At 43.2% G+C, this 24772-nt stretch overlaps 1 protein-coding gene across 13 annotated transcripts in view; it reads left to right on the plus strand.

Moving 5' to 3' along the window:
- Positions 1 to 283: 283 nt before the first annotated feature.
- The window catches only part of LOC126998341 (3-hydroxyisobutyryl-CoA hydrolase, mitochondrial-like), a 155924-nt gene continuing 131435 nt past the window's right edge, over positions 284 to 24772 (plus strand). For all 13 annotated transcript variants that reach the window (XR_007752782.1, XR_007752784.1, XR_007752783.1 and 10 more), the window contains exons 1-2: positions 284 to 452; positions 590 to 822. Coding sequence is in view for 9 of the 13 variants with exons in the window: in XM_050859840.1 (XP_050715797.1) it covers positions 591 to 822 (232 nt within the window). In the remaining 4 variants the exon portion in view is untranslated. The remainder of the gene's footprint in view (positions 453 to 589; positions 823 to 24772) is intronic.

Raw genomic sequence — 24772 nt, forward strand, 5'->3', positions numbered from 1 at the left:
AACAATATGGCAGACGGGGGAGAGCGGTGGGCTCACACAAGACAGTACTGACCGCTCGTCTCACAGCCACTCCACCCTTAACTTTAAACCATGCCTTAGGGGTCGGCGCGCACTCTAATATGTAACTCTATGGCATATCAACATGACACGTTCTTTGGTACCGAAAAAAAACTAAAATTCAGTCTCATCTCACTAAACCGACTTTGATTGTACATTACATAAATTTCTTATTGATGATTTTTCAAATATTTAGGCAGTATATAAGTTTCAAGCAAATTATGGTATCTTAGCACATATGAAGTTATGAACGCTGCACAGCTGATCAAGGACACCGGGTACTCTGATTGACCAGTGAACTTATACCCACATTTACGTAATTCCATAAAGGACGAGGCTCTAGACTGCCACAAACAGTCTGTAGTTTCTCCAGAGCCAGAAGCCTCATTACCAAGGTGTGACAAGTGGTCGAAGCTAGTGAAGGGTGTGATCTTTTATAGGCGTGTTTGTGTTTGTTCAACCTGCCCTGTGCCCCCACACACACACACTAGACCGATGAGATTTTTTACTTTTTTTTCTTCTCCCCCATAAGGATGTTGTGCCATGTAAGGACGTTCATCAGAGTGCAGAGTGTGCTACGTCCACTCCACTCCCGCACCATGGCTGCCTCCTTGCCCGTGGCCATCCTACAGGAGGTGGGAGACAAAGGCGTCATCACCCTCAACAGGCCGAAGGCTCTCAATGCTCTTAACCACGACATGATACAGCTCATCCACCCGAGGCTCAAGGAGTGGGAGAGTACTAAAAGCATGGTCATCATCAAAGGTGGATCAGGGTCATATTGTTTTTTCATTTATTTGATGGCTCAACAGAAGTAGTCATATACTTAACAGTTATAGGTGATGGGAGCATGTACTATAGCTTAGCAAACAGAAGGCTAACTAAGGTAAAGGTTCAATGTAACTTCGGGTAAAGATTAGTTTTAGTACCGTGCCAGTATTTCATTATCTACTTTATGAAACATCACTATCTCTTCATGTATCTTTTCTACAAACCTTCAGCAGTCATGGAAATGCTTTCAAAATCCATTTCAAGGATTTTTTTTCACTCTTGAAAATAGGGGATAATGTTTATGAAAGCGCGTCTCCTCCTCTGGTGGCGGCGATGGTGCCGCCGCCGCAGCAGCAAAGTAGCTCGCAGAGGGTTTAGTGTGGGGGAGCATATTTAAACTACTCCAACCAAACTTTACGAACTGCTAACAGGGGGCTGTGCCCCCCCTCGACCTCCTTCTAACTATGGGTGCTGTGCCCCCCCCTGGACCCCCACCCCCACATGTATATGCGACTTATTTCTGCGAGGAGGTATTTCTCGCAACACCGGCTGCACCGCCGCCGCGGCCGTCGCCAGAGCAAACCTGTTATTTTTATGCAAATACCGCAAATGTTATCATGGAGCATGAATATAACCAAAACTAACCTTAGCTAACCTTACCTAACCTAACAAAACCCTCTGCGAGCTATTTTGTGGTGGTGGCGGCACCACCATCGCTGCGGCCAGCACCAGAGGAGGCGACGTGCTTTCGTAAACATTATCCCCTATTTTCAAGAGTAAAAAGAAAGTCCTTGAATTGAATTTTGAAAGCATTTCCATGACTGTTGAATGTTTGTAGAAAAGATATTTGAAGAGCTACTGATGTTTCATAAGGTAGGTAATGAGATACTGGCACGGTACTAAAACGAATCTTAACCTAACTGCATACTGCTCTAGTGAATGAAGTTAAGTATTAATCCAGAATTGCACCCGTATTACTCCGGTGATTGACCATTTTATGTAAAATGCAGCAGAAGTAGGTGCATTATTTTCAAGACAGATTATGCTTTCATGGGCAAAATATGACTTATTTCGGATAATTTTAAGAATAGCGGCTCCTAGCGGGTGCACACTTAGGGCATGGTATGGTGGTAATTACAACATTTCTAGCATGCAAAACTGGGGTTTGACAAGCGGACAGGCGTGTTTATGTCACAAGGGGTGTATTTTTCCATGCTGGCCTTACGATTTTTTCTAAGTCCATTGTTATTGTCTCATGAGTGCCTCTATAGACAGACTGAGCCTCATAGCTGCCTTGCAGTGCACCATACAAACTAGTTCCTAAGCCAGTAATATCAAGAACGTGCATGGATCATTATGATTTCGGACATAAAACGGTCTTTACGAGTTCTACCTTATTTTCTTCTATATATTAAAGCAAATAATGGCACAAATATTTGTATTCTATAATTTGAAACGATTACATTCAAGATGTATTACTACGCGGGGTGTGTCGCGCTGCCAGCCTGCCACGTAGGCAGCTTCCTCGGGCAGTCTTGCTCGGGCCGCCATAAGGGATGGACTGATACATCGACACTCAACTTGTAGTGTGGCAACTATGCCTGATAAGGGAGTCTCCCATAACCCACTTGACGAGTGGGGTACCTCTTTGGCCGACTCGGTAAGGAGTGGTTCTCCCGTCTTGCTGGTCTTGGGTTCAATCCCAGGCAGCCTACGAATACCCTCTCCTTGTCTTGATTAATTTCTCATGTGTTTCGATACATGTAGAGGACGTGTGGGGCCGAGAGAATAGTAGAAAAGAGAGAGAAATCTCGGCATTTCACTGGTGGCATAGCGGTGGGCATCCTCTCCTGCGATTCTGTTGAGTCTTCCCGAATGGGTAACAGGTAGAGTGATGGCCCATGCTCTCCGAGGTTAATAGAAAATGGGGACGTTGTGGAGTAGTGAACCGATAGGTGTCACTGTCTAATGTCTCAACACACAGAAATTAATTTACATAGGGGAGAAAGCCGTGTAGTGCAGCGACTAGGCTTGATGGGCGAGCCTCCCATAACCCACTCAGCGAGCGGGGGTACCTCTTTGGCCGACTGGTAAGGTAGTGGCTCTCCCGTCACGCTGGTTGTGGGTTCAGTCGCGGGCAGCCGGCAAAACCCTCTCCTTGTCTTGATTAATTTCTCGTGTGTTTTGATACACACAGAGGACGTGTGGGACAGGGAGTAGTAGAAAAGAGAAAATCTCGGCATTTCAAACTCTTTAGTCTCCTCAAATTATCATTCTACTTCACCTCTCAGTAAGTGTTAACTGACTATTTAGCCTCTTTATTGGTAGTATCCCTCAGGAGGCACATATTGCGCTGTCATATAACCCAAAACTGAGTCCCTTCAATACCACCATATGCGAACAGTGACACAGGCGTGTCACATGGTCAACTTTGTACACTTAACACTCTACAGCCTAGAGAGCATTATATTGAGAGCCTGGGAACCTATGGGGAATGTGGGTTTTGGGTGTGAGAAGGCAAATTGACTGAAATATGGGCCTCAAAAATTTCCCTAAAATTGGGAAAAATCCCTAATCCCGAAACTTTGAGGAAAGTTTTCTAAACGTATTGTCTTTCAATCCACCAGATTCGAACAGTGACACGGGCGTGTCACATGGGGTGGGCTTATTTGGTGCTTCATGGGCGCATCAAGCTGTGACAAGCACGCGCCTCCAATATTGCCCCCACGAGAATAATAACCTTTCCAAGGTCTCACATACTGCTGCACTTCTCTAGTTTTACCAGCGTATCATACATGTGGGGGTGTTGCCCCCCCTGGTTAGCAGTGGGGTCGAGGGGGGCAAAGCCCCCCTGTTAGAGGTTAGGTTATGTAAAGTTTGGTTTTAGTAAATTAAATATGCTCCCCCCCCCCCAAAAAAAAAGATTTTACAGCACATCATACATGTGGGGGGGTCCAAGGGGAGCTGTGCCCCCCCTGGTTAGCAGGGGGTCGAGGTTAGGTTATGTAAAGTTCGGTTACAGTAGTTTAAATACGCTCCCCCACCAAAAAAAAAAAAAAAATAAATAAATAAATTTTACGTCGCATCATACGTGGGGGGTGTCCAGGGGGGATGGTAAGGAGGGGGGTCAAGGGGGGCGAAGCCCCCCGTACCTGTTAGGTTATAAAGTTAGGTTGGAATAGTTTAAATATATTTGACAAGCGGTGTGGGTCACCGAAAATTACTCCGCAGGTATGCAACGCAGGACGGAGTGGGGCGGCAGCGGCCACTACGCTGGGTATCTAATGACATGCCCGACACTCGGCAACAGACTGCCTGCGGTGGCTGCTAGGTTGTATTGGAATAGATTACAAGACTATGCGTTAGGGACTTTTGTTACTTTTGAGACTTGGGAATTGTCCCTAATTCAGGGATTTTTCTAGGGTAATTTTGGAAGCCTATTTTTCAGTGATTTTCTCTTCCCCCCCCAAAAACCCCGGTTCCCCATAGGTCCCCAGGCTTGTGTTGGGGGGTAGGGGGTGGTGGAGGGGGTGGAGCCACTATTCTTAACTCGGTAGCAGCGGGGATCATGTTTCTCAATGGTCCCTCTAAGCGAGAAAAATGAGAAAAAATCATCACTCACACAAACCATTTCATAATATATATCAAAACATTTGTGATCGGTTTATGCATCATCTATTTTGGGAGGTTTATATCATGGCACAAATTTGGCCCATCGCTGCTACACGGTAAAGCCGCAAATTTGGCCCATCGCTGCTACCGGGTTAACCCTTAGATTATGGCAATCGTATATATAAGTGCGCCACCACAAGCCCCAGCCGTACGGGGATCATATATATAATCATCACACTCTACGCTCCCTACGTTTCAAATATACCGCCAGTTCTTGACACAGAAGAATGGTAGAGGCATGGCATCCGTACACACTCATTCGTCTCCAGCGCGCGGCCTACCGAAGGTCACAGATCATTTTCCACTTTTGTTTGAAATACATCTGTCATGTCTTGTGACGCGTCAAGCAGTTCCTCTGCTCCAGGCGGAAGTAGAGCGCGGATGAATCAAAGTGACAGTGATTGATGACTGCTATGGTAGTGACAGTGACTGGCTATCCAATTTTGGAGACATTAGTCAATGAAGCAATGATAGTGATGTACAGGTAACTCTCGATTTACGCTAGTTTGGTTTACGCATTTTTGAAATCACGTGGGGTCCAAAATCTAAATAAATGTTTAATTTACGCGTATTTTCACTTATACGCGATATTTTTTGGAGTGTCCACCAGATGTCTCACGCAACTGGACTCACACAGCACCGCGGCTGACCTGAGCTCAGTTCTTCCCGTGCGCCACTTGAACAACAATACAGTACCCACGCTGCCATGCTACTCAACAATAGGGGTGGGCAGGTACCGGTACCAGTACTGGTACTAACAGTACCAGCTATACGGTATGGTACCGGTACCAGACTGCTCGGTACTGGTATCAGGCGGCTCGGTACTGGTACCAGACTGCTCGGTACCAGTACCAATACTAGCCAGTCGCTCATGGTGTCCCTCATTTCTTCCTCACACGAGTGAGGCTGAGACTGAGTGCCTGAGTGGATATCTCGGTGATATGGATATTCTCTCTCTCTCTCTCTCTCTCTCTCTCTCTCTCTCTCTCTCTCTCTCTCTCTCTCTCTCTCTCTCTCTCTCTCCACTGAATGAAGTGAATATTTATTTTTCGATAGAAACCTACCTCTTGTTTGATTTACATTGTTTTTGATTTACGCGACCTCTTCAAGGACACAATACTCGCGTAAATCGAGAGTTACCTGTATATACCGCCTGCCTCGCAACGTCTCCCTACCCCTGCCCCGAGCACTTCAAGATGGAGGCGTGGCCGTGTTTCTTCACGATCTTGGATTACTGCAACAAGAGGGTATGCAAGAGCTAGTGCTGCTGCTAGTGACGGAAACTTTCAGTGGACCAGTGGTGATTTTTTTATACCAAGTGTGCCTCAGTTTGACGGTGTTCAGGTGGGAAACAGATAATTTCCCAAAAGTGCAACAAGAATGTGACTACTTTCTTGCATATATGGATAATGATTTACTGGATCTAATTGTCAAGGAAACAAACAGAAATTTTGCACAGTGTGGCGAGCACGTGGGCTTGCATGAGAGCGAGTGGGGTGCTTCCATGCGACGCGTCATGGCCACGAGAAAATGCGTAATATTTTCGGCTGTCATAACTTTTTTATTATTATTAGGAGAGAAGTTTTATTACACCAGCATATATACTAAATGAATATACAATTATTGCAAAGAAGAAAGACACCATTCCACCTCTTTTAAATGTCTAAATTTTCCCCGTGCACAGCATCCAGAGAAATATATCGCCACCCGTACTCTAAAGGTTAAGATTTACCCTTACTTTTTTTGTGGAGATAGTTTTTTTTCTGCGCAAACCAGTAAAAAACCTACTTTTTTGGGGGGTACATAATATCAGGAATACCAGAACTCCCCGTAGCCCACTTCACCCCGCCCGCCCTGCCGTTTACACCCGTTTTCTATGCGAGCGAGCAAGTGAGGGTTCTCTCTCTCTCTCTCTCTCTCTCTCTCTCTCTCTCTCTCTCTCTCTCTCTCTCTCTCTCTCTCTCTCTCTCTCTCTCTCTCTCTCAATAGTCATGAATTATTTTTAAACTAAACCAACCCCGACTTGTAACCTAACTGCTGACAGGGGGTGCTTTGCCCCTCCTCAATCCCCTAACCTAACCAAACGTAACATAACATAATCGCTAACGGGGAGGCTTCGCGCCCCCCCTTGATTCCCCCACCCAACCTAGCCTAACCAAACCTAACATAACTTTACAGGTAATGGGAGGGGGCTTTGCCCCCGCCAACCCCCCCCACCCAACCTAACATAACCTACAAGCTAACGGGGGGCTTCATCTCCCCTCGACCACCCCACCCACTGTAAGTACAACAATAATTATAAACTATTTAAAAAATACAGCAACCGACTTCACTTAAAACCTTACGCTCCTCCTGCCACCCATCCTTCTTCTTTTGACCTGTACTGGTACTGGTTTGCTCAGATATAAATTCTCCACAAAATAAACAAGCACATTCTGCCCATGAAAACATAATCTGTGTCTACAAAAGAACATGAAACTAAATTCTGATGCATTACTTACCTACTTCTGTGGGTCAGTCAAGGAATGTGCTCCACACTCCATTTCGAGACACAGACTGAGTTCAAACTTCAAATTCTTCCTGCTTCCCGTAGCAAGTGAAAAAGGAGCTATATGATTGGCTTTGAGTCTAGATATGTATCTCATTAGCCAGAACAATGAGTCAGTGTTTGTGATTGGCGGTGACAACCACTCGGCCACCAACATTGCCAGATTGTCGTACTCAGCCTCCTACGTTTGCAGATTACCGACCCATAAAACTGGCACATCAGCAATGAGAGCACACTACTCAATCGAGTTGCTTTCAGTGTGTGATGATCCGTGATGCGGGGAGGTGTGGCTGATTGCGTTTCTGATTATGGATGTTATTATTCCAATTTGAACTTATTTTTTAGACCATTTCCGATACTCAATAGATTAACCTGAATACACTGAGGTATAAACAATATGGAATATATGTCCCTTGTGCTTCACAGACTATGCCTACTCCTGCATATTAACCTTATTTTTATTGATTGATTATGATATGCTATTCACATTTCTAACTACTTAGCTATCCCATATTATGCATTTGAGATAATTTTTCTATATTCTTAAAATCCACTTTAGCTGTCATGAGACTTCCATAACAGTGCTGTGGTATCAAGTTAAATGAATATTAGGACAAGCCTGGACCTGCAAATTGCAAATGAGGCCTTGAGAGCACATATAGTTGCAATATTTACCAAAATTGAGTTATCAATAACCTCTTCGCCAAGGCGGTGCTGAAAGCGCGTGACATGGCTATCCGAGGTTGCCTCGTGTGCCACTTTTTAAATGCCACCACTGATTATACCTATATTTAAACCATAAAACTATATATAATCATCATGTACTATATATCAACATACGTGGAATTGAATGGTGCACAAAGACATACCGTATTTCATGGCATATAACACGCACCCCAAAATTTAAGACAACAATTTTGGAAAAAAAGTAGTTCTTAAAATGCTCAGAAATATGTATGGTTAAAGAACATTGACGATGTACAGTTTCCTGAAATTTATATATTTTTGGTGTAACCTTTACTGCTTGAATTGAGTAAAACAATGAAAATGGCGGCCGGGCTGGTGTTGTGAAAAATACATCCCCTTACATACTGATGATGCACAGCTTCTGATATCATAATTAGCATATTATTGTCACCATCACTCATAGGTTATGACAGACAACTAGGCAAGGCACAATTCACACGGTTCTGGTGACACGCGGTATGCAGCTGTTTGTTGTTTGGGTGTGGTTGTGTGGTTTTCAAACAATGCAAATGGCGGCCGGGCTGGTGTTGCGAGAAATATCTCCTCGTACATACTGATTATGTACAGCTTCTGAGATCATAATTAGCATATTATTCTCACAGTCACTCTTAGGTTACGACAGACAACTAGGCAAGACACAATTCATGTGGTTCTGGTGACACGCGGCATGCAGCTGTTTGTTGTATGTTGTATGTGAGTACTATGTGGTTGTGTGGTTTTCAAACAATGCAAATGGAGGCCAGGCTGGTGTTGTGCGAAATAACTCCTCGTAGAAGACTCATGATGTACAGTTTCTGATATATTTACCCCATTATTCTCACTAATATTAATAATTAATAATGAACACATGGATATTTTTTTCCAATATGATTTTTTATGTTGCTTGTACAGCTCGAATTGGCAACAGTGCTCCCTAGTCATACAAAACAATGGAAATGGCGGCCGGGTCGTGTCGGCGCCCGACGGAAAAATGGGATAACAACAAGGCATGGGCAATACTCCAGCGATTTCATTTTTGTCTAGTAGTTATTTGATCGCCCTGTATTCTATGGTAACATATTATAAGACAGCTATGGACTACGGAGGATCATAAACAATAATAAAGGTAAGTTTGCAGTTGTTATTGGACAAGACGAAAAAAAAAGGACCCCTAAAATACCCCAAAGAAGAAAGAAAAAAAAAAAAAATTTTGTACCTTAAGCGTATAACGCGCAGGGATAAACATTCAGGCATTTCTTATGTGAAAAAGGTGCGCGTTATACACCGTGAAATATGGTACATAAATTCACTGATGACTTTAATACATGTACATACAATACGCGTACAGTCAAACCTTGGTTTATGAGTGCCTTAGTTTATGAGTGTTCTGATTTACGAGCAAAACAAAATCTCAAAAACTGTCTTGACTTACGAAGAGTGACTTGGTATACGAGCATCCTGTTTATACAAGTTTGTTTGTTTTTTAATTGTTGCCACCTCAATGGTGGGGACACGGGCTATATGGAGGCCGTCAGGGTCAAACATATACGTCCCATTGAGGAGGAACCACAGACCCTTGCCAGGTGACGGCTTATGAAGGGGAGGAGAGGATGCCGATAAACCGACCATCAGCTGACGTCAGTCTAGTCGACCAAGTCGGTCTTTCGACAAGGACTGGCGTGTCTCTTTCTACAAGTCAAAGACGTGAGCATGGGTTCCCTTTGTTCCCTTTGTTCGACTGAGAGAATAGTCTCAGTCAGGGTTGCCACCTTGAGCTAAAGAAAAAAATAAGGAATGCAACATCCCATTCTCCAATATAGACGAATCCATAATTTAAGGAACGGGTGGCAACCCTAAAATTTCTCTAGCCTGCCGTGACTGACAGCCGCTGTCCGCTGTTGGTGAAGGCAGGAGGAAGGGGGAGGGACGTTACGACGCATATTTTACATGTATTTCAGGACGACCTTTGACAAACATTATTTTATGGACTGGTTTTGTGGTTCACAGAAAAATGCGCTCACTACAGTTTTAAAATACTGAATCTTATCTGCTTAACCATTCAGACAGCCAAATATGGAACAAATGGCATTCCATATTTTAAGGAAAGGGTGCAAGTTGACAAGCCTAGTCTCAGTCCACGTCATAAACTCGTAGAGATAATATCCGTGCGCTCGTTTAGGATTGCATTTGTGTTTTGGTGTGCGATCTTTGTGTTTTTAGCACTACAATGTGCGTGCTCTGTGCCTTAACAATGTCCCCAAGAAGATGGTTAAAAGGGATGGTGCTGCAAAGAAGAAAACAGGAACTGTGGATACTATGCTTGATATGGGCAACGAATGTTAGGCAAAAAATCTTCACCAGAAACTCGTAGTTTAAACCCGTTTATTTATTTATTTTTTTCAAATGACAGCTCAAGTTGGGGGTGCGTCTTATAAGCCATCAAATACGGTAAGTGTAAGTCTGTGTGCTTGTCTGCGTATGTGTAGAGGTTCCATGTTTATCTGTTGTTTGGTCGGTGTTGTGATGCCAGGCATTCGAATGTAATTGTTTGTAATGAACCTAGCTGCCTTGGTGTTGATTTGTTCTAATCTATCAATGTTTCTGTGAGTATAAGGATCCCACACCGTGGAGCAGTATTTAAGTGTTGGTCTCACAAGTGTGTCATACGCTATGTGTTTAATGTCAGGTGTGCAGTTATATAAATTCCTCCTCAGGAACCCCAGTGTTCAGTTGGCTGTGGCCCTGATGTGGTCTATGTGAGTGTTAAATTTCAAGTTACGTAGTTGAGAGGTGGATACCAAGATTCTTGTGTGTGTGCACTGATTCAAGGTCTGAATTATGGAGAGTGTAAGTGTGATGGATGGGGTTGTGAGCTCTGGTGAATCTTAACAATCCACATTTGTCTGGTCAGAAATGCATCTGCCAGGTGTGCTGCCATCGCTGGAGGGTGTCCAAGTCTTTTTGTAGCAGTCAGCAGTTGTCGGCAGTCTTTACTGCTCTAAACAGCAAACTATCGTCAGCAAATAGTCTAGTGGAAGAGTTAGGCGTTGAGAGTGGAAGATCGTTAATGTACAGGAGGAAAAGAAGGGGGCCTGGAACAATGCCCTGTGGGGCACCTGAAGAAATCAGATGAAGATCCGTCAAGAACATGTTGAGTCCTGTTAGTAAGAAATGCAGTGATCCAGTGAAGAATAGGTCCTGAAATACCGTAGTATTTTAATTTTAATGTCAGTCTTTTGTGCGGGACTTTGTCGAAGGCTTTGGCAAAATCTGAAACAATAATGTCAACTTGTTTAACCCCTTGCATCTGATGACGCAGTATACGCGTCATTTCGTCTCTCGTAGCATATCCGAGTGACGCGTATACTGCGTCATGGTCATTTCAGCCAGTGTGTGTTTTATTTCTTCTCGGGTATAGTACTCGGATATGGGAAGGGCGCGCGATTTGACAGCTCGTAGTGAAGAGGTTAATGTCACGTCGGTCAAGTAGCCTCATAATGTCGTGAAATGTAGTAATGAGTTGTGATGCACATGAGCGTTTGGGTCGAAAGCCGCGTTGTGAGTCAGTAAGGATGTTGTTTGTGTCAAGGTGATTCATTATGTTTTTATGTATTATGTGTTCGAAAATTTTACATGGAATCGATGTTAATGAAATGGGGCGATAATTGGCTGGGTCAGTCTGGTCACCTGTCTTGAATAAAGGGTTAATGTTTGCCAAAAGCCAGTCAAAGGGTAATGCGGTGGATGTAGGGATTGGGTGAATATGGCCTGTAGGATGGGGGCAAAGTATTTGAGAATGAAGGCGGGAATGTATTCAGGGCCAGTGGATTTAGAAGTGTCAAGTCCTTCCAGTAATTTCTGTATGCCGTTAGTTGTAATGTCCAGGGGGGCTATTGGGGGAAGGGGCTGTGTGGCATGTTTGGTGTCAGGTTATGTTCTTGTGTGTACACCGATTGGAACTTTGTGTTGAATATTTGTGCTTCGTGCTGTGGGCTGGTTACTAATGTGTTATTGTTGTCTCTCAGTGATGTAATTGTGTTAGTGTCATTTTTCGCGTCTTAAAGAATTTGAAAAAGTTTCTTTCGTTATTTCTTACGTTGTTTGCGAGGTAAGTTGCTATGTGTTTTCGTTCCGCTACTTTTATATTTTTGGCAAATGTCTTTTGGTGTTTTTTGTAGGTGGTCCAATTATCTGTAGTGTTGTATGTCTGCGCGCATCTGTTGGGTCTTTGTTTCTTGCGATGTTGTCTGCGTAAATCCCTGGAAAACCAGGGAAGTGTGTACCTACTAGAAAGTATTTTTTGTGGTATGTGTCTGTTCATTGAGTCATGTATGGTATGTTTCAGGTTGTTCCAGTTGGTGGAAGGAAGTCTTGTGTGTGGGTCTGTCGCAAAAAGTCAGTGCTGAAAGCAGTTAGGTTTTGTTTGATCATGTCTTAAGTCAGCCCTTGAATAAAGGAATATCTGTCTGGGTCTCTGTTTATGTCTAATCGGTCGGAGGTCAGCGTCAATGATGAGTATGTCATGGTCACTAAGTACTGGAACAACCTGAGTGTTTGTCATGTTAAGAATGTTGTTGATGAGAAAAAGGTCAAGCGTGTGTGCCGTGGTCAAAGGGCCACCGTGGCCAGCAGGGCGTGTTACAATATGTGTTCGTGTTGGCTGGAGTACTGTTTGTGAGAGTGAAAATGTAATTATGATGTCAATGAATGTGTCGTGCAGTTGCCGTCTATTTATGTGGGGAATAATGGGGTTGGGGGCGTCAGTATCGGGAGGGTCAAATGGGGAAATTGCAGTCCAGTCATTGTCAGGGAGGTTGAAATCACCTGTGATCCAGATGTATTTGTCTGCCTGTATGCGTGAAAGAGAAATTGAAGATTGTGTAAATAGTCTGTATTAGTAGAAGGCAGTCTGTAAAAAGCAGTAAGAAGAAGAGATTTACAGTTGAAGGTTTGTAACTGGACCCAGGTGATTTCGCAGTCTGTGTTAAGGTCAGGCTATGCTTAACACAAAGACCCGGCTTGGTGGCGATGATAACACCGCCACCTTTGCTGAAGTCTGTCGGGCGGTCCTTACGAAAAACTGTCATACTAAAGAGGGGAGGCAAAAACTCACTACTGTCAACGTCTGGGGTCAACCAAGTCTCAGTCCCTACTGTTATGTCAGGATTATATGTGGTAATTAAGTGGTGCAATTGGGCTATTTTATTTTTTATGCTACGAAAGTTTATTGTTAGTAATCCAAGGGAAGTGTGGTTATGACGTGGTGGTAGTGGAAGTGAAGGGAGAGGTAAGGATGGTGAAGATAAAGAAGAAATGGGAGGGGGTGAAGAAGTAGAGGAGGGAGGTGAAACAGGTGATGAACAAAGGGAAGAAAAGGAAATAGGGACTGGGGAAAGTGAGAGGGTAGGATCGGAGGAGGGTGATAGGGCAGACCTGGGTGTGTTAGTAGCTGTGATGAGAGGTGTGTGATGGGTCAAGTCTGGCGTATGGAGGGAACGCACTTGTCTGTGGGTGTTGATAGGACTGGGTGTGAAAAATGGAGCCGGGTTGTAAGTAGTGAGAGGTGTTGAATGTTTGGGGTTCAAGAGGGGAAGATGTTGTGTGCCAGGGTTGTCTGTGTCATGTTGATATAGCGTGTCTAGGGAAATGAATAGTGGAATAGGACCAGCTGACAAGAATGAGGATGAGAAATTAGGTACGCTGCATCTAATGCAGATCCGCGAGATGGTATTGTCAACCAATCCAGCGTAAGTCGGCGTGAAAGACCCGATACAGCTGATGTGGTACCAGCCAGCATGCTCGGATCTATCACGACATGAATCACACTGGATGGCCCTCTGCCCCCACCTCACTTCCTAGCTACAAAGTTGGCAAGGGTACTTGGGGAAATAAGGGCCAGGGTTGACCATAGCGTCTGTGTCTCCACATAGAAGCAGCAAGAGAATGATGGTGTGCTGTTTGTATACGGTAACTTTGTATCGTTGTTGGTGTGGTGATTGAAACACTGAACCACGGTGTGCAAAAACAATTGTTGTGTATGAATGCTTGTTTGGGACTGATGTGGGATTGTTGTTTGTGCCTTGGAATGTGTTAATGAGTGTAGTATAAGTGCTGTGTGTATAAATGTGGAGATAAGGAAGGCACTGTGTATAACGGAATAAAGTTTTACGTGTCTTACCTTCCATGAGTGTGTATGGTGTTGTTATGTTGTCGGCAGTTTACTAGTGTCATTGTGCTGGTTCGTGGACTGGAACAGCCTTGTTTGGCACTTAAGAGTAGTGGCCATTTCCAATTAAAAGGTTAAAATAATAAAATAAAAGGTAAAAACTAGATTAAAACTATTTAAAACCTAAAAACAAATTAAATCAGTATGTACATAAATAAAAACAGGGTTATGTATGTGTGAATTCACTTAGCTTTATGATGGGACGGGTGAGGGAGGGAGGGAAGGAGAGAGGGAAAGCACGTCCACACCCGGCGAGAGCCAACAGCCAAGTCATTTGATGTACAACCGTCCACTAGTTTGTTTAGGTACAAGCTTAAATTTTTTCCTGACTGGTGTCATTTTATATGAAGTAGTGGTAAGTACTGCTGTTATACACTTTTACTTTAGAAAAGAGTTGCCGTTGTTGCTGTAAAAGTGATCGCCACCTTGTTTACGTTTGCAGAGAGGTTTGCAATTTAATTTAAGTGCCACTGCTGCACTAAAACTTCACTAGCTAGTGACCGAAAGCTGAACCTTGATGCAGGGTGATTTACAGGGGCATTTTTTTGGAAAAAAAGTGCGTCTTATAAGCCGTCAATACATATAAAACTCATTTACATGTTATTTTATACAGAATCATAGTAATTTTACTAACAAATAGCAATAATAAATAATATAAAACACAAATCATTATATTACGCTTGTTACGGAGACTCCCACAATAGCTAACTATGCTCGAGGTGTAGGCTTTCCACTGGGGTTTAGCAGTCGCAGTTTCTGTATTCTTGAGGTACCGGAACTACATTCGACCACCAACGTGAAGCTAACTAGATGTATCGTCCAAGATGGAGGATGAACGGGAGTCAGTCACGTCCAGGAGTGCATACAAGCCGCCAAAGCTCGTACCCCGTTCCTGTTGCGAGCATAATATCCACCATTCCTGGTTTCTTCTTTGCAGTACCATTCCCATTAATCATCTTTCTGGGGGACATTGTTAAAGCACAAAGGGAACCCACACTTATGTCTTCGACTTGTACAAAGAATCACGCCAGTCCTCATCGAAAAACCGACTTGGTCGGCTAGGCTGATGTCAGCCGATAGAGTCGGTCTATTGGCATCCTCCCCTCCCCTTCATGAGCCGTCGCCCAGCAAGGGCCTCTGGTCCCTCCTCAGAGGGACGCACGCACCTGACCCTGATGGCTCCATATAGCCCATGTCCCCACTTCCCACCATTAACCCTTAACATCTGTGACACAGATGTCGACGTCACAGTATGGAAGGGGTCAAAAGGAAATGAAAGAGGATTATTCCTCTTCTAAACCTCTCAATCCTCCTCTAAATTCCTCTTAATCCACTTCCATTTCCTCTTAACCTGTAAATTGCGGTACGCCTCTCTGGTGGCTTCTTCAGGAACATGCTGTACGCCTCTTGGAAGCGCGATTTTTCCATTGCTTCTATAAAATTGCTGTGCCTTCTACAGACTCGAATCTTTTTTATGTTTCATTTTTCATCTTAGTCATGCAGATCTTGTCATTAGTGTGTCATCTATCAAGAGTGATAAAGACATTTGTATGGGAAGCCTATAGAGTCACTGAATTCACGATCCTACTCACTGCCTCTGCTCTGTTACATTGTTGATGTAGTTATAAACACAATGACATCAAAGCTCAGGCATAAAAAGAAGCAGAAGATGAGAAAAAATAACAATTTGTTAGGAATTCAGAAAGGAGGCGTTCTGTACATTGGTAACACTGCCTCTCGCGAGTCACCCGCCGCTTCGGCTCCGCCCCGCTACCCAGTCTCTCACTGCCAGTCATAGAAGACAATGCATGGGGCAAACACTGCATCCCTTTCCAATGACATGAATGATGAATGCCCCCCTCCCCGGCAAAAAGAAAGTTTTTATAGTTATTTTTTTTATCACTCAATCTATTTCATATGGATGAAAATTATATTAGCTTATGAAGAAAGCATTTTCTTTTATATGGATTAATGTTGTAGGCTAAGCATGAAAGAGGAAAGCATACCCTTTGATATGGATCAATTATGTAGGCTAAGCATGAAAGAAGAAAGTACACTCGGCCCTCGATTTAACGGATTGAAAGGGGGGAAGGGTGGTCTGTTGCTTGAAAATACTTACATACGATAAATACCGGTATGCCAAAAAAATTACTTTAAAAATTATCTTTACCACTTTTCATGTGTTTTCTTGGGGCTACTTTTCCTTTTTTAATAGAGGATGCATCAACACAATAACTTGCGGCATACTGCTGCAGCTTGTTTACTCTTATGAATATCGGAAACTGTTTCTTAACACCATACTCATCACACACGCTTGCTACACTCAACCCACGTTCTAGTTTCTTTATCAAATCAAGTTTCTGCATCACTGTTAAATTCACACGTTTAGGTTTTTCTTATTTGGGAGGCATCTTGGCACAAAACAAATACCAGAATCAAAGCAGCAACGGACAATGTAGTACGTTCCTCGAGAGACAAGCGCAGACTCAGCCGCCAGACTGAGGCGTGGGTGGCGTGTTAACATGTTGCAATTTACCACTCTGGCCCGTTGGAGGAAGAATACGGTAGATTATTCCTCCAAGGAGAAAAGAATACAGCAGTAAAAGATAAATGAAAAGAACAAGTGTAATAGTAGAAAACAAACAAAAGGATTGAAAAGGGAAAAGCAGAAAGACCAAAGTAGGCTAAGGTTAAAGGAAAATAGAATATTGAAAAGCAAGACACCGTGTAGGCAAAGTGTACGGAAAAACAGAGCTCAGAGCAGAGTGAGGTGTCTAAGTGTGAGAGCTAAGTATTTGAGTATAAATAACCAAGAAGGACCTAAGAAGTGATTCAGAGCAGTACAGGTCAAAAGAAGAAGAAGAACACCAGTCTTCCTCTTCTTCTTCACCTGTTGGCGGACCTGACCGCTGACGGCTATAGTGAACTCTACAACTTATATTCCATACCTGCTGTAGTATATTGCTTTTAAGGAAGGATTTTGCTTTATTGACTCATAAACTCTTGTTTCCCTATCGGGAAACATTATATATAAAGCATTTCATTGAAAATTGAAGAAAGGATGCAAGAGTTACACCTCCTCTGAGGCTGGTGTAACTTACACCCAAGTTACATCCTCGGCTACATCCTTTTTCTGTTTTCTGAATCTGGATGGAAGTGGGGAGGGATGTATCTCGGAGTTACATCGATGTAAGTGCTTTCTGAATCTGCCCCGCGGCGCGGCCAAGGAGCGGTAGATTGCACCATGTTAACACATATTACGTCAGCCTCTATACCTGCCTCTCTTCAAGCTTGGAACAATTAATTTTTTTTTACGACTATGATATACGTAGTAGTATACATAATATCATTTTAAAATTTATTTTAACCCCTTCCCGGCGGAGGATCTCTATATAGACGTTTCGAAATTGGGACTTTTTGTCGGCGCGTCTATATATAGACGTTTGCTCTCATTTGCCCACACTAGATTGTAGCATGGTCTATATATAGACGGTTCCTTACTACTAACAAAATTAACAAAATAAATCGTTATTTGGCATCTCAAAACCCCTGACACTTACCTACATTGCCTTTCAAGGACAGTCACCGCTTGTGCTTTACCGGTGGTGGATGTGCTACTCACATCAGCTAACACTGGGAATTTTTGCATTTTTTTCTATTTTCCTTTATTATTAGTCTATCATGTCAAGGAGAAAGAGACCTCTTAAGCCGGAAGAAATGACTTCTTTGGTAGCTGAGGATATAGATGCTGATTTTTTGGATGATTTTGATGATTCTGACTCATCTGCTGTCAGTGATTACACTGATACAGAATCTAAACCTTCATATAAATATTTCAATATACATATAACCAATCAAACTTAAATAACATCTCTATATAGATTCAAATGTTTGTTCAGTGTTGCAGCAGAGTCCATATATAGACGTCAATCTGGACTGCCCACTTGCGGAGAATCTATATATAGACGTATGGATGAAAATCGACAGTGTCTATATACTTATAGACGATTTTTTTTTTTTTTTGGTAGTACATACATCTGCCCTGCTGCCGGGAAGGGGTTAATAGGATTTAATATGCGTTTATTGTTATTTTACGGTTTTGACGTTTCTAAAGCTGGTGTCACACCGGACAAATCTACCCAGCAACGGACAGAATGTCATTCCTGGGTATTTGTCCAATGAGTTTGTGGTCCATTAAATCCGAAATCCATTAAATCGGGGTCCGCTCAATCGAGGGCCGAGTGTAGTGAACTCTACAAGTTATATTCCATCCCCGCTGTAGCATATCGCTTTTAACCCTTTCATTGCTAAACGCTCGCAGCGAGCGTTAGGCGTATTTGCTGGTGGTGCTAAACGCTTGCTGCGAGCTCCAGCCGCACTCAAATCTCCCGCGTATGAGTGTTCCAACACTAATTCTCACAACACAGGATTACCAATTGAGTGGGTTCTTCACTAAATTTGGTGGAAAATCATATCAGCCCAGCAAATCTATGGACGAGTAACTGGTGGATGTTCTTGCCCAATATAGCGGCATTTTTGCATAGCTTCACCTATCACCTGACTGATTCTTTGACCAAATAGTTGTAAATATTGCAGTTGGCAATACTCCCTTGCCAGAATCTCAAGGAAAGATGTCTGCAGTACATGCATAATTCGTAGTACCACGAATTATGCATTCCTCAATTTCAGGCTTCCCATTGGCTTGTATAAGAGGCTGATCAAGCATAGTTAACACCATTTGGACAAATTTGGTCTTCTTTTTGTCTGGGTGGTAAGACAGCATGGTCAGTGCTTGGTCATAGACGAAAGGAGAGCAATCTTTTGGGATGACTTTTTTTATCAGTCATCACGTGTAGTTTATGTGGCATGTTGAGCCTCAGTGTCCCTAAGTATGTCAGGTCATAGTTTTGTAGGTCATTCACAAGTTGCATAGTTGTGAACCCAGTTGTCTCCTGTAATATTTATATTAGTATGTTTGTAAGGCTCCACCAATTGCATTGTCACACAATGGCCTAAGAACATACCCTGAGGTGGTTTTGTGCGTTATGTGCATAAGCGATGGCCCCCAGCACGTATTCAGTTCCCACATCACAAATCATGATGAACTTTATGCCATATTTAGATGGTTCATTAGAAATATAGACCTACCACAGTAGGTAACCTGGGGTATGTCATACCCCAGGAACCTTAACACGATAGGTAACCAGGGGTACGAGATACCTAATTGAATCTATAGAGGGGTTGTACGTGACGTCATCATCAGCGATCAGCTGATCACTTCTCAGCTGCCCCGCAAAGGCCCGCCATTTTGGGAGGCAAATATTTACTGCAAGAGAGCTCCTCAGCTTTTCCCCGCCATGTTACTGTGTTGGTGTTTTTGTGTTAGTGGCCCATTTATTACTGTGTGGGTGGGTGTGTTAGTGTCCATCTGTTACTGTGTGGGTGGGTGTGTTAGTGGCCCATCTATTACTGTGTGGGTGGGTGTGTTAGTGTCCATCTGTTACTGTGTGGGTGTGTGTGTTAGTGGCCCATCTATTACTGTGTAGGTGTGGGTGTCAGTGCCCCATCTATTACTGTGTGGGTGGGTGTGTTAGTGTCCATCTGTTACTGTGTGGGTGGGTGTGTTAGTGGCCCATCTATTACTGTGTGGGTGTGTGTGTTAGTGGCCCATCTATTACTGTGTGGGTGTGTGTGTCAGTGCCCCATCTATTACTGTGTGGGTGGGTGTGTTAGTGTCCATCTGTTACTGTGTGGGTGGGTGTGTTAGTGGCCCATCTATTACTGTGTGGGTGGGTGTGTTAGTGGCCCATCTATTACTGTGTGGGTGTGTGTTAGTGGCCCATCTATTACTGTGTGGGTGGGTGTGTTAGTGTCCATCTGTTACTGTGTGGGTGGGTGTGTTAGTGGCCCATCTATTACTGTGTGGGTGGGTGTGTTAGTGTCCATCTATTACTGTGTAGGTGTGGGTGTCAGTGCCCCATCTATTACTGTGTGGGTGGGTGTGTTAGTGGCCCATCTATTACTGTGTGGGTGGGTGTTAGTGACCCATCTATTACTGTGTGGGTGTGGGTGTTAGTGTCCATCTATTACTGTGTGAGTGTGGGTGTTAGTGTCCATTTCTTACTGTGTGGGTGAGTGTGTTAGTGTCCAACTATTAATGTGTGGGTGTGGGTGTTAGTGTCCATTTCTTACTGTGTGGGTGAGTGTGTTAGTGTCCAACTATTAATGTGTGAGTGTGGGTGTTAGTGTCCATTTCTTACTGTGTGGGTAAGTGTGTTAGTGTCCAACTATTAATGTGTGGGTGTGGGTGTTAGTGTCCATTTCTTACTGTGTGGGTGAGTGTGTTAGTGTCCATCTATTACTGTGTGAGTGTGGGTGTTAGTGTCCATTTCTTACTGTGTGGGTAAGTGTGTTAGTGTCCAACTATTAATGTGTGGGTGTGGGTGTTAGTGTCCATTTCTTACTGTGTGGGTAAGTGTGTTAGTGTCCAACTATTAATGTGTGGGTGTGGGTGTTAGTGTCCATCTATTACTGTGTGGGTGTGGGTGTTAGTGTATCTATTACTGTGTGGGTGACTGTGTTAGTGTCCATCTATTACTGTGTGGGTGTGGGTGTTAGTGTCCATCTATTACTGTGTGGGTGTGGGTGTTAGTGTCCATCTATTACTGTGTGGGTGTGGGTGTTAGTGTATCTATTACTGTGTGGGTGTGGGTGTTAGTGTATCTATTACTGTGCGGGTGTGGGTGTTAGTGTCCATCTATTACTGTGTGGTTGTGGGTGTTAGTGTATCTATTACTGTGTGGGTGTGGGTGTTAGTGTCCATCTATTACTGTGTGGGTGTGGGTGTTAGTGTATCTATTACTGTGTGGGTGTTAGTGTCCATCTATTACTGTGTGGGTGTGGGTGTTAGTGTCCATCTATTACTGTGTGGGTGTGGGTGTTAGTGTATCTATTACTGTGTGGGTGTGGGTGTTAGTGTATCTATTACTGTGTGGGTGTGGGTGTTAGTGTCCATCTATTACTGTGTGGGTGTGGGTGTTAGTGTCCATCTATTACTGTGTGGGTGTGGGTGTTAGTGTATCTATTACTGTGTGGGTGTGGGTGTTAGTGTCCATCTATTACTGTGTGGGTGTGTGTGTTAGTGGCCCATCTATTACTGTGTGGGTGGGTTTTAGTGTCCATCTGTTACTGTGTGGGTGTGGGTGTTAGTGTATCTATTACTGTGTGGGTGTGGGTGTTAGTGTATCTATTACTGTGTGGGTGTGGGTGTTAGTGTCCATCTATTATTGTGTGGGTGGGTGTGTTAGTGGCCCATCTATTACTGTGTGGGTGTGGGTGTTAGTGTCTATCTATTACTGTGTGGGTGGGTGTGTTAGTGGCCCATCTATTACTGTGTGGGTGTGGGTGTTAGTGTCCATCTATTACTGTGTGGGTGGGTGTGTTAGTGGCCCATCTATTACTGTTTGGGTGTGGGTGTTAGTGTCCATCTATTACTGTGTGGGTGGGTGCGTTATTGGCCCATCTATTACTGTGTGGGTGTGGGTGTTAGTGTATCTTTTACTGTGTGGGTGGGTGGGTGTTAGTGCCCATCTATTACTGTGTGTGTTAGTGTCCATCTATTATTGTGTGGGTGGGTGTGTTTGTGGCCCATCTATTACTGTTACTGATAGGTGCTACACTGCCACTTGCGGTAGATAGAAAGGGGCTGCCAAGTATAGGTCAGTGGGCTTTTTGCGAACCCCTTACATTCTTATGTTCTTACTAAACACCGCCCGGGGATGCCTGGGGTTAAATTAGTCATATATTCATCGTTATCATCAAATATATCATAAAGTTTGATAATAAATGTATATAATGTATGTCCATCATCATTTGGCAGCTTAATGAATAGTTATATAATGAAGCCTAGCCTCACTGTCCAGATTATTTGCATATTCACATAGATTGTGTCATGAAGACGGGAGCCACGGGCCAGCCATCATCAGGGGGCAGGGGCTCAGCTGATCGCTCTTGCCTCCCAAAATGGCTGACAGTTGTTTTTCCTAAAACAAAAGCGAAGCGGTGTGACATCAGTGCAACCCCTCTATAGAGCAAACTGAGGGGTTGTTACTGGGATGACCCTCCCATCCCCATGAAGGACTTGACAAGTCAGGAAGGTAAAGGGAAGGATAGATCTCCTGGTCTTAAGTTCATATAAATAAAACTTGAAAAAAAAAAATGGTGGGGTGTGAGATATCCCAGGCTACCTATCCAGGGTTAAGCATCTCATTTAAGTAATTAACTTTAACAAGTTTTTTGAAGTCTTCCATTTCATGTTCCATAAAGGATGAACTGTCAGCGGCACAAAGAGCTCGATGCAAATTATATCCTAATGAATGCTTCTTTCTACTAAAAGCGGGTAATGAAACTATGAAACAGGTAATAAAAATTATCATAACTACATTGGGGATGATAAACCCTGCCTTTACAAGCAGTAGCTTCTGTTGCTGTTCATCTGATATATGTAAACAAACAGATGACATGTCAGTGGGGGCAAGGCAGCATTTGCCATTTTCTTCTTGGCAATGGTGATTGTATCATGCCTTCTCTTCTTCCACCTTCTCTTCTTCTGCCTAGAGGGTGATGTAACAGGAGCCATTATGGTGGAATAATGCTTATAGATAAAGCCAAGTGAATCCGGGAGACAATATTGTAATGGCCAGCCAGCTGGGTAAACACAGTGTGAACTGGGTGAATCTCATGAGTGTTAGCGTGAGTGCAGAATTTGATAATTCGGTGCACCGTTTTCATCTATTTTTTTATTTTATTTTTTTTTTTTTCCCATGTTTCTTCTTGATGTCACCCAAAAAGCTAAAACTGACCCTTGGCTGAAAATTTTGATCCATCATGATTTCAGAACTATTGGACGGCAGATTTTCAGACTTTTACTGTACTTGACTCTATTACATACGCTCTTTACATACAAAGATCCAGATCTTCAAGTTCCTTGTGCTCCCTGTCTTACTCTATGGCTGTGATACATGGATGCTAAATAGGGACTTGGAGAGGTGGATTAATGCTTTTGGTAATAAGTGTCTATGCAGAATCATGGGATATCACTGGAATGGCTTTGTGTCAAACTGGCGACTGATTCGACATATATTACCTGCATAGTCCATCAACACCAACTCTGGCTATATGGGCACATGGCCCATTACCCAGGAGCTGATCCTGCTCATTGGGTTGTCTCTGCAAGAGACAATCCTGAGTGGGGGAAGCCAAAGGGACACCCACGGAGTTCGTGGCTTGAGCAAGTCAATAAATCCTGCTGAGAAGTACTCTGGATTGGAAGGGGGCTTGCATGGAGACCTGCCTGGAGGGACCCTCGGACTTGGCGTTGTAGGGTGGGGGAGGCGATGCATCCCCCGCCATATGCCCTCATTGACTGAATGATTGATTGATTACATACAATGTTAGGTCAGCCACTAACATCATGAGACATCAATAAACAAAATAGTCTGGCATGCATGCAGTCACCTAGTGGGTGTTGTGGACATTGATCAGAAAATCTAATGTCTGTACTCTTCCAGTTTTCCCTTAAAGTTGTGCACACTCTTCGCCGATACTACATCCTCACTTAGTCTGTTCTAAACCTCTATGTTTCCTTGTGGGAAACTATATTTTTTTGTGTCTCAAGCGTCTTCCTTTTCTCAATTTTTTACTGTATCCTCGTGTGTTGCTGGTGTTTCTTACTTCTCTTAGTAGTAACTTCTCGTTACCTACCTACTTCTTCCATTTAATTCCACAATTTGTAAATTAGTATTAGGTCTCCCCTTTCTCTTCTTTGTTCCAATGTTGGCAGGTCCATTTCCGTCAACCTTTCTTCATATGACAATCCCTCCAGTTCTGGAACCATCTTCGTTGCCATCCTTTGTATTCTTTCTAGTTTTTTCACGTGTTTTTTCTTATGGGGAGACCACACAGTTTCTGCATATTCCAACTTTAGTCTAATCATAGTCTAATCATCTTTTTCATCATATCTTTATCCATGTAGTGGAATGCTATTCCTATATTTCTTATCATTCTATACGTATCTCTGAATATCCTGTTGACATGACTCTCTGACTGTGGATTATCTTGTATTATCACTCCCAGATCTCTGTCTTCTTGAACTTCTAATATTTCTCCATCTCCCATTCTATATGTCCATTTTGGTCTCCCTTCACTCTTTCCCATTTCCATTACATGACATTGCTTCACATTAAACTCCATATCCCATTTCTTACTCCAATCCCAAATCTTGTTTAGGTCCTCTTGCAGAATTTCACAGTCCTTACTATTTCTTATGTGTCTCAGCAATTTTGCATCATCTGCAAACAAGCTCATGTAGCTATTTACTTTCTCTGGCATATCATTTATATATACAAGGAAAAGTGTTGGTGCCAGTACCGATCCTTGAGGCACCCCACTATCTCCATTTCTCCATTCTGATTTCATGTCCTTTACCACTGTTCTCATTTGTGTGTGTGTGTGTGTGTGTATTTACTGATTTGTAGTATACAGGGCCTGAGCTCAAGCTCGGTCAGTCCTGTCTCCCAATCTCTATTTGTCCAAATTTTCCTTCATTATATGGACACTGCCCTTTTCAACAATGTGTTTGTTTAGTCCATTCCAAGTATCCACACTCCTGTATGGAAAACAATTTTTTATGTCTTTCACACAAGTCCCCTTCCTCTATTTCTTACTATGCCCTCTTAGTTGCCTCCTCCCTTCCATCTCGATTAAATCATTTC

Source organism: Eriocheir sinensis, chromosome 14 (genome assembly GCF_024679095.1).
Source record: "Eriocheir sinensis breed Jianghai 21 chromosome 14, ASM2467909v1, whole genome shotgun sequence".
In the NCBI taxonomy this organism is placed as follows: Eukaryota; Metazoa; Arthropoda; class Malacostraca; order Decapoda; family Varunidae; genus Eriocheir; species Eriocheir sinensis.